The sequence below is a fragment of the Numida meleagris genome, chromosome 1, assembly GCF_002078875.1.
Source record: "Numida meleagris isolate 19003 breed g44 Domestic line chromosome 1, NumMel1.0, whole genome shotgun sequence".
Taxonomy (NCBI): domain Eukaryota; kingdom Metazoa; phylum Chordata; class Aves; order Galliformes; family Numididae; genus Numida; species Numida meleagris.
The window spans coordinates 183,378,833-183,389,425 of record NC_034409.1 but is presented as its reverse complement, the minus strand read 5'-3'; the positions used below and the strand labels follow the sequence as shown (position 1 = coordinate 183,389,425).

At 48.2% G+C, this 10,593-nt stretch overlaps 1 protein-coding gene and 1 long non-coding RNA gene across 2 annotated transcripts in view; one reads left to right on the top strand and one right to left on the bottom strand.

Annotated features, from left to right (window-relative positions):
- The window catches only part of SESN3 (sestrin 3), a 44,161-nt gene extending 43,518 nt beyond the window's left edge, over window positions 1-643 (bottom strand). Inside the window, exon 1 of the mRNA XM_021381558.1 lies at window positions 397-643. Within this exon, the coding sequence (XP_021237233.1) occupies window positions 397-501 (105 nt within the window). The 5' untranslated portion in view covers window positions 502-643. The remainder of the gene's footprint in view (window positions 1-396) is intronic.
- LOC110390297 lies at window positions 924-9,821 on the top strand. The gene is made up of 3 exons (XR_002433674.1): window positions 924-2,660; window positions 5,662-5,783; window positions 6,372-9,821. It is a non-coding gene; the product is annotated as an uncharacterized LOC110390297 (long non-coding RNA).

Sequence of the window (10,593 nt, the reverse complement as noted above, 5' to 3'; positions counted from 1 at the left end):
GGGGGCCGAGCGCTGCGGGGCAGGGGTCCTCGGAACGGGGCTGCGCTCAGTGCACGGAGCGGTGCTGCCGAAGCCCTTTTTGGGGTGATTTCGTGTATTTTTTCAAAGCTTTGATTTCTGAAGCTCCCCGCCCCCGAAAGGCGCTGGGGATGAACGTCCCAGGTTCACAGCAGCCCCCAGCCCCACAGGGACCCCGGGGCGGCACCCCCAGTCCCCGACACTCCCACCCCGCTGCCTTCACCCCCCAGCTCCCAGCCCCGAGCCCTCACCCTGCGCCCATTTCGCCCCCCCCACCCACGGTTCTCCGCACCTCCCGGCCCCGCTCCCACCCCTCGAACCTCTAGCCCCAAGCACCCCCCGCAGCCCTTCCGCACCCACCGCCGTGCCCCCCGCTACCTGTCTCGGCACCTTCCGGCAATTGCCGCACACCCGGTACTGGCCGGCGGCGGATGCAGCGCTGCCGCCGCCGGCGCCGATGGAGCCGGCGCTGAGCCTATTCATGATGCCGGGGCCGGGGTGCGGCGGGGAATGAGGCTCGGCTGTGCTGAGCTCCGCGCCGCTCAGCAGCCCGCGCCACCGGCAGCCCCCATCCTCCAGCCGCGGCCCCAGCTCCCCGCTCCGGGCCGCTGCCCCCCGAGCACACACCCCTGCGCGCTCCGCCAATCCGCGCCGCTCGCCCCGCCCACCGCTGCGCCGACCAGCCAATCCCGGAAGCCACACGCCGATGACCAATAGGAAGAGCTTTCGCCGGCTCCCATCTCCGGGCAAGCTGAGAAAAGGGGCGGGGAAAGGGGCGGGGACAGCGCGGTGGAGGGGCGGGGCCGGCCGCGTCTCTGGGCAGCGTTGGGCAGAGAGGCGGGGTCAGCGCGTCGGCGCGTGTCCTCTGCTGGCCAATCGGGTGCCTATGCAAATGACGCGCGGGAAGCCCCGCCCCCGGGGCTGTGAGGGAGCGGTGGTGGCGGCCAAGTGAGGGGCGTGTCGGGGTTGCGTTTCCCCGGCCGCGCTCTGGTACCGACCCGGCTGCGGGACCGGCCTCGGCCCCGGCCCCGCTCCGCGACCCACGGTGGGAGGACTGACAGGCTCAGGGAGCAAGGGCCAGGAACTGGATGGCGGTGAGGAGGCCTGAGGCGAGGGCCCAGCCTGCCCCTCCCCGGGCCTCCCTCAGCGGGCTTCGGCGCGGGCTTCGGCGCGGGTCGCCGCGTTGGGAGAAGTGATGAGTCAGGTTTCCTCGGCTCCATGCTAATGCGCGGAGATGGAGGGTGTAATTAGGAGAGAGGCAGGGCTGTAATCTGCAGCGCAGGGCAGCCGGGGCACGAACCTCCTCTGTGCATCAGAGCATGGCTGAAGTTTTCCTTGTTTGCGTGCTCTTCGAGTTGTAACGATGTATGTGCAGGGTTTAATGGGAGCAGTGCCACAGACGTCAAAAGATGTTTGTGCGTGAAACACCGTGCGTTATGTAATTCTGATGTGGAAAGATTACGGTAAGAAGGATTTGTTTTAGTCATGGAAACTGAATATTACGGCTCTCCAAATCTCTAAGAAGACTTAGGATGTTGCGCACAGCGTTTTCAAAATTTCTCCTCTCAAAGTAATTGCAAATTGCCCGCTTGAGTGCTGTGATCTGCTTTATATGCTTTCATCCATTAGAATACCTCCTATTTTCGCAAAACGAAGCATTGTGTAATTCAGGCAACTGGCCGGGCTAAAAAGGGCACAATGAAGTTAGTAATTTACGTCTCTTAGGGAGATTAATTGAACCCAGCTCTGGCCGTCTTCAAGAACTACTGAAAAGTCTCTCAGCAAACTTCTCCACCAAAAGTGAAACCACAGCCTCTGCCACCTTGCCCCTTCCAGCAGCTTCTGATGGAATCTTTTCCTGAGATACAGCTGTCATCAGCAGTGAGGATGGCCACTCACCGGTCATTTCAATGCAGAAAGCACCCACACACAGCAACAGGCAACAGTACACAGCGCTCACAGAGAAACAAATATAAGAGGTTTTTATTCCCCAAGCAGTACAGTAGAAATGGCATCTTAGTGTGAGAAAGCACTGCTTGCTGGAGTGTAGATGTTTGCTGTGCCATGTTTGCATCCCACATGCTGCAGTATGGTGCTATTAGCACTGAAGAAACAGTGGGAAGCCAGACAGGTTGGTTTCCATCAACTAATCTGAATGTAATGCTAAAATGTAAGTAAACAACATGAGTGATGTAAACGGCTTTTTATTTATTGCTGAGCTCTATGACATTATCTGAAATGAGAAGCTTTAAAACAAGCAGTAGAGGAGCAGGGTTATTATAGCCACGAGCAGCAGAGTTGACTCTTTAACACAAGTAAGATCCATTGGAGTCGTATGCTGTTGAAGGGCCTGGTTCAGAACTCAAACCTGTTGGTAAGGACAGTAGTAGGCAGGTTTGAAACACGAGTAAGATAATGGTTTTGACTGAGTTAACAGTTAACATTGGAGTATTGGCAAATACTCAGAGTTCTTTTACAGCATTCATTTATTTTATTCTGACAGTGACAAGTACCTATGACTGGACATCCTCAGAAACATGGTTGTGTCCTGTTCCTCTCCACTACAATTATTCCCACTCGGAGTGACTGCTTCAGGCCTTCAGCAAAGCCCATTACAAATGGGAACATTTTCCATTTGCCAAGTGAGTGTGAAAGTAAGGCTGACGTGTAAGGCAACTTACAATTGGAGAAATTTGATATCTAGTCTCTGTTCTGCCACAAACTTCTTGTGAGAGGAGGCGGGACATACTTGCCCAGATGCCTGAAGTACTCCATGGACTAACTCTCCCTTAAACCATAAGCACTTAAGTACCTTTGTGGATCCCAGACTTGCCTTTCAGTACTTTAGTGTTTGAGAACTCTCAAGAGAAACATACGCTTTGTGTTTCATTGTTTCTGGAAACAACACAGCAAGTAGAAGTCGACTAAAATACTTTTCCTGCACCCCCACAAAAAATTCTCTTGCGTATCTTTTCTGAAGTTCATTTTTTTTCTTCTCTTTGCTTTTTATAATCAGTTTTTGATACCTAATGGAAGTGAGAAAAGTATCTAACTGGGCCAGACGCAGTGCATATCCAGTATCAGTATTAAATAATTTATTGACTAGAGACAATTTCAAAAAAATTCAAGATACCTGAGGTCTCTGTCTAGATGCAGCACTTTGAAATGAATTGTTGGGATCCCTGTGGCACTGATCATGTAAAATGCTGTATATGTGCTCAACTTATGCCATCTGCAAGGCCCTGATGCCTGCAAAGACACGTGCATTGTGTGACTGAATTTAACCCTGGGCTTGTTCCATTTCAAGTTAAACAAACATTTAACTTCTGCAGAATAAAAGTCTTTGCACCAGCTGTCTTCTTGGTGAACGCAGCCACATTCCTGAAAGTTCTCTTTGTAAATTTATTTCTCAAAATTACAAAAAGAGTCTGGTGCTCCCTTCTCAATTACCTGTCAGCTTCTATGATCCAACTGTACCTTAGTTGTCATCCATTGCTGTGCGTTTCCTTCAGGTTTTGTCCAGTTACTGAATGGTAAAGGAAAACAGAATCCTGAAATAATGAGGTAATTTAGTTACCAGCAGCCTGGCACCTTGACCTGCCCAGAAATGTTAAGAAGGTGGTGAATTCTATAAACACAACCAGTCTTCTCTGCTGAGGTCACCTAAAGAGGCTGCCAGTTATTGGCATGTATGGGAAAGAGGGAGGATTTTTTTCTCAATGGCGTGCATCATACTGGTTTGAGACCATCACATCCTTCCAGACAGATCACTGACCTGCTGAGACAGATTTGCTTAAGTGGTTACTGGTTTAAGCAGAATTTTATCATCAATGATTGCAACTTCTGCAAAGTTTTAAAACCAAACAGTAATACAAATTAACAAGGGAGGAACAAGGAACAAAAGAAAGTAGGGTTTTCTCTGCCTTCTCAAGTATTCACGTGCATTCTTCAGAGACACGTTACAGCCAGGCACAGATTGCTACGCTCACCGTAGGAGTAACTGGATGAGATGTGACAGCCAGAGTTCACCTAATGCTTTATTCAGCCTTTGAGTTGGTTCAAACCAATCAATCAGCTAAGAGATGTAGCCCATCAAAACACCAAGCTGTATTCATCCCTGGTAATGAGCACCTACACCATGGTGGGATACCAGCTTTTGGACTCACTTTGTGGCTGTGATATTTCTGCCTGGACTTTCCTAATGAGCAAGTTGGGAGCGGTACTGTGCATCTCCACTGCCTTCCAGAAAGCACTGCACCCAACAGCCATCAGCTGAAAACAAATCTGTCCATGCGTGGTAAGTCAGAAGATGCTGTGTCCTGGAAAAGAGCGCTCAGTAGGTCCATATCCGTTCTTCCCTGTGATGTGAACCTGCTGTAGAAGGGCGCAGTTCTTTCACTGTCCATACATAAATGCAAAAGCTTGATGCTTCCTGAAAAGGTCGGATTGAGAAGATCAGTGTTGTAAAACTGAACTAGCTACGCAGTGGATGTGTTTGCAATTCATAGACCTCCGGGACCTTGGAGAGAGAGGAAAGGAGGAGGCAGCTGCCATGCAATAACTTGGGCTGCATTTCTACAAGACTAGAGATTTCATCAGAAATTAAAAGACCCTCAAATTTTGTCCATAAAAAAAAAAATTCAGAAGCAAAAAAAGGGGATATGTGAGCACCTAACTGGAGACTTACCCACTCTCCCCATCTGACTGCCACTATAAAACACAGTGCAAGTGTCAGATGGGTGATTGACATGCTACATGCCTTACATTTCATGAGTCTATGAATCATTCAGTAGAGCCATATGAAACACGGATAGGTAGGAAAATTGATATGGTTTCTCAAAGGTCAAAAAAGCCAGCACGTTACCAGCATGTCAAATGAGTGACAGTCCTGCATTCATTATCACCAGGATTGGTGCACCATTTTAGCACTGTTTGCATAGGACTTTTATTGCGTTCTTAGCGGAAGGAAGGGCAACAGATAAAGTTTGTGCCCTGACACTACAAAATGACTTCCCATCCTTAGAATTACACACACGAATTTGGAAAATGAGTGTTCAGATAATTACATGAGAAAGCAAGATGTCAGAGTTTGTGGAATTCTTCCTCGAGGGTGGGGGCACACACCTTTTCATTAGCAGCATTTGAACCCTGACTAGATAAAGCACTCAAAATTATGTTTATCATGTGAAAGAATTACAACCTGGCTGGGAGAGCTGAGCCTGCCAGCCTAATAGGCCTTTTTAATATCTAGTTTCTTTGACAAATACGTAATTCTAAAAAATTAAATCACTACCCAACCAAGAAATCCCTTCTCTATGTTTTTCTTTGGTTTGCAAGATAATTTGCTAAAGACATTTCGGCATGTTGTTTACTTCAGCTCAGCCTTCCGAGACCACACAGGCCAATGCTGAGACTGTAAATAGGGATCATCTAGAAAAAATAGGTTACGCTTCAAGTTGACTTTGGAAATATTCAAATTCACTTTGGAAGTATTTTGGGCCATACAATTCTGGGGAGCGATACACCAGGGAAATACATTAATTGAAAGAAAATCCAAGAAGCGGGACAAAGGTAGCCTTGTTAGTGGTCTTCCTCCCTGATTCAGGAGAATTATAAATGATCCCTTGTAATGTATTCTTGTAGATGTGAATCCCGCAAACAAATGCTGGCGAACCCAGGATTTGGGGTCTGCACAACAGCTGTTGACTCACCAGGATTTTGTCACTTCCCTGAAGATGTTGCTGGCTGTTGGCTTCAGCTCTCAGGTATCTCTCATAAAGAACTCCTAATTTTGCCTCGAACCCTCTTGTGGCAGCCAGGCTACTGTGGAGCCAAGAGTTCAAAAGCCAAAGGGCCAAAAAGAGGGCAAGCAAGAGGGAGGTTTGGCTCAGTTCTGTGCCTGGCCAGCATTTGTTGTGCAAATGTCTTTGTCTTGCTGGAAAAAAACAAAAAGAACTCTCAAGCAGCAGAACTTGTCTGTTCATATTTTGCAAATGAAACACGTGGTACAGCATGATGCCGCATTAAAGATGGAGCTGATCAGTGAAATTAGCTTCTGTTACTCACTGGCAATGTTATGGCTCTCATTATTTTCACAACAAATATAAAACTCAGTGGCCTTTGGGATGCGGCACATGATTTAGGTCCATTTCCCATTTAAGCCCCCCAAGATATAAACCTAAGTACAATGGAAGATGAGGTTGAATTATAACAGTTTTATTCTCTGTTTCTGGACGAAGAAGAGCTGAAGTGATGAAAGATTTGCATCTGTTTTAAACTTGGCTTATTTTGACTTTAAAATGTTTTTTATCCCGCTACATTATTTTTCTGATGGTTACACCCTGAAAAAACAGGTTGTCAGTGCAAGCAGGCTTTTCTCAGAAGGTACCCACAAGAAGCAATTAGATGTGTGAGCAGAGGCAGTCAGCACATGGGATCCTCCCAGCAAAACATGCTCAGCGCTGAAGGCTTGTCTGCATGGCATGCTGCTGCTTTCATCGAACACCAGCAAAATGCCAGGAACATTCCTGGACAGGAGAAATCTCAAATTCTGTAATTCAGCCTTAAAGAAACACTCCTCTGGGTAAAGAAACACTCCTCTGGGGAACTGCCTGACTGCCTGATGGAAATGAAAACTCTGACCTATTTCAGCCCAGCTTTGCAGAAGGCACAAGCTCTATTTATGCTGCTGCAGGAGGGGAAAGGCAGGGTGCAAGCAATGCACCTTGCTCTGCTTGGAAAGCCCCAGCAGCCCCAGCTCCAGCACTGGAGCCCCGCATCAGGAGATGGTGGGACCTGGCTCCTTTTGGGGCAGTTAAAGGAGTAACAACATCACATCTGACTGAACCTCGGGCACGCAGATCTGGCTACTTACTCTTGCTGCAGAAGCATTTATATTGACAGAGATTCAGGAAGATGCTGGGCAGAAGCTTCAGGGAAACAACTTTTTTATAAGCAGAGCGATGCCTTCGTACAGCACAGGAGTGTGATCTGAGATAGAAAATACAACAGGACTGTATTTCCACAGCAAGGTCATGTCTTAAGAATTTTACTCGTCCTCATTTCTATTAATGTGTCTTTTTACAGGGAGAAATACCTTATTTTAGTTATGCTGTATAGCTCTTGAAACTTAACCTTCCTCTAGCTGGGCTCTATAAATCACAGATTTTCTTATAAACAGACTACAGATCCACTTACATCTTTGTATTATTTGGCTCTTTTATTTCAGAAACAGAATAGGCCAAATTCTTCCCTGGCATAGCTCCATCCCCAGTATTCTTATTTTGAGGATGCTGGGCCAGATTCCTGATCTCTCTTGCTTTGTCAGTGGGCACTCAGAGTCATGCTGCTACGATCACTGCTGTCATATATCAGTAACACCACCCTGCTGCTGGGCCCTCTGCTTAAACAGCACTTTGATCAAGTGAAATAAGGAAAATATTGCTGAATGTAGCCTTCAGCATATTACTTGTTCTGCTGAAAGATCATCTGCTCTTGGCTTAGCTTATTTCAAGCATGATGGTCCAGGAAAGAGTGTACCTGTGAGTGAAATAAGACTCAATGGGAGTCAATAAGAACCAAAGTATTGCGGTATTAATAAATGTGTATTTGTGCTGAAGCATGCTAAACCTCAAAGGCTGGATATAAATATCAATGTCTATTGAATTGCAGGAAGAGATGGCTGGTGGAAAGCATGCCTAATGCCGTTCTGCAATGTGCAACCCTGTTTACACAGGGGCTATTCATAGGCACGTTCCTGTTGCTGGACAGGGAATTTGCTTCTTCTCAGCCAGCTCATGCAAAGCAAATTTTCCCCCAGAGTTCTCAGGCAGAAGATTTAACTTCCCTTGAAGTAAAGCAATGTGCTGTGCTGCCATGCAGGTGATGGGCCAGCTGAAGGTGCGGGACAAGGAGCTGCCCAAAACCTGCCAAAGGACGAAGGCAGCTTCATAAAAGCAGAGGTTGTAATGGCACTCATGTCTCCTTGTGATCAAATGCAGGCTGCACTTCTTTAGTCAGAAAATGTGCCACAGTTGGAATCTGGTAAAATGAATTCTGAGCACGTCCCTTCTGCAGTCAGCTTTCCTTCTGCCCACCGGGACAATGGAGAGATGACGTGGTTCAGAAATAAACCCACAGCTCGGATTTGTGATTCTGTCAGAGTGGGTTCTCCTTTCCCGCTCCTGGAATTGCTCTGGAGGTCCTTCAGCTTTATGAAGCTGTAATGGACAAGGTGAGCACTGGGGAATTAACCCCCACCTGCCTCCTGCTATTCCCTTTCAGGGCTTTCTGGACCAGTGCTTCCTGGAGCAAGTGAGGTCTGTTCTTGAAAGGTGCTGAGTGGTGAAAACAAAAGTCCAGAAAGAGGAGTTATCTTGGGAGTTATCAAGAACAGTGCCTACTACTTGATAAGCTGCAGAGAAAGTAAAGCCTGAAAATGCCCAAATTGAGAACAAAGCTGATGTGCCTACTGAGTGCCTGATAATAGCACCAATGGGAAGAGCTCAGCATGGCATATCTGGAGTTATCTGAGTGACTGATGAAGATAAATTATGTTCTGCTCACCAGAAAGGCAGTGTGATAGTTCTGAGGTGATCTCATTTTCTTCTGCTGTCATCACTTTCCTGCGGTTCACACTGGGGTGATTAGCCAATGCAGGATCTCTTAGGAGAGGTAAAAGTCCTGCTGGGATGTCGGCCGTCTCATTAGCGACCAGTCTCATTAGCTCAGGGAAAAAGCTGTATGGGGTTTTCCCCTCGGCACCTGCGTTACATCCATCCCTGAAAGCTATCAAAAGAGGAGAACGCTGTTTGCTGTGGGTAACTGAGGGACGGGCACGGCCTCTGCTGGAGCTTGATGCCTGCATTTGCAGGAGCTTGGACTGATGCACGGCACAGGACAGCTGGAGCTTGTCACTGATCACTGCGAAATTGCCAGGGGCACTGCACCTGCGGACAGGCATCTGGGTGCAAAGCTCACGCTCGCACCTGAGCACAACCATGGTGCTGCAAGAGGCTGCATGCATTGCAGCTGCACCGTGACAGAACAGATTCATAGAATGGCTTTTGTCCAAACATGCTTACTCCATGCAGGTATTAAGCACATGTGGCAGGCTTGCAATTTTGCCACTCAAAGTGTTGCAGAAGTGCTAACACACTTGGCTCTTCATCTTTCAGGAGGATGATAGGAGCATGTGCTGCGGGCCCCTTGCACTGCTGAAGGCTCTGGCAAATAAACAGTTTCCTAAAAGCTCTTCACAGCTGCTGGCTGAAGCTAGGTGGATGTTCGTGGTGTAATAAGAACCAAATGTGATGTGCATGTAGCAGAGTATCCTGAGCAGCATTGAGAAACTTGCATGAGCTACTGCATAATTATACATGGGAGAAGAAAAATCTATGAATAGTTGTATTTAACATCATTCTTTGCACTTCTGTTAATGTCTCTTGCCAATGAAGAGCGTGAAGACTTGCAGTCTGGAGCGGCTAGAGGCCCTTCCCTTAGAGTATAAAAGGAAAAAAGGAGAAAACCAGGAGACCTTGCAGAGGTGAGGTCAGATGACACCACAACCAAAGCTGCGCATCACAGTGAGTGGGATCACTGCAACGTATCTGAATGAGAGGCCCCAGCTGGAGTACTGAGTCCAGGTCTGGTGCCCCCAATACAGGACAGACGTGGAGCTGTTGCAGAGGGTCCAGAGGAGGGCCACGAAGATGATGAGAGGGCTAGAGCACCTCTCCTATGAAGACAGGCTGAAGTAACTGGGCTTGTTCAGCCTGGAAAAGAGAAGGCTGTGGGGAGACCTCATTCCAGCCTTCCAATATTTAAAGGGAGATTATAAACAGGAAGGACATCAACTTTTTACACAGGTAAATAGTGATAGGACAAGGGGGAACCGTTTTAAGCTAAAAGAGGGAAGATTTGTGTTAGATGTAAGGGGGACGTTGTTCACTGAGAGAGTGGTGAGGTTGCCCACAGAGGTGTTGTATGCCCTGTCCCTGGAGGTGCCCATGGCCACGTTGGATGGGGCCCTGGGCAACCTGATCTAGTACTTGATCTAGCGGTTGGAAACCCTGCCTGTGGCAGGGGGGTTGGAACTTGGTGATCCTTGGGGTCCCTTTCAACCCAAGCCATTCTATGATTCTATGAGTGAGCCATTTTGAACCAAGCTCAGCTCTGCTTCCATGTACCCATGGCTTGGCAGTGTGTTGCCAGCTCTGGTCACCCTACAGTCAGTGGCTGGGCAGCAGGAGGCCCGCTGATGGTGGCTGGAGCCAGCCAAGTGCAGGGGTTTTGGCCTCTGGCTGGCGAGAGCACTGCAGAGGAAAAAGAGTGATATCGAAATGCCACCTGAGCCAGGAGGTGCTGGGAAGGTGACACCAGTAGCCAGGGCAGTCAGTGAAATGGAGCAGCGAGCTGGAGAGACGCTTTGGACACCCAGGAACAAAAGGCTGTTTCATGAGGATGATGCCCTGGGAACTGTGCTGCTGGGGGAGGAGGGCAGAAATCAATGAGAGGGCAAAACCTGCAGTGGCTGTGTATCAGCGGACAGGGTGACTCTGAAAGCTGCCAGTCCTC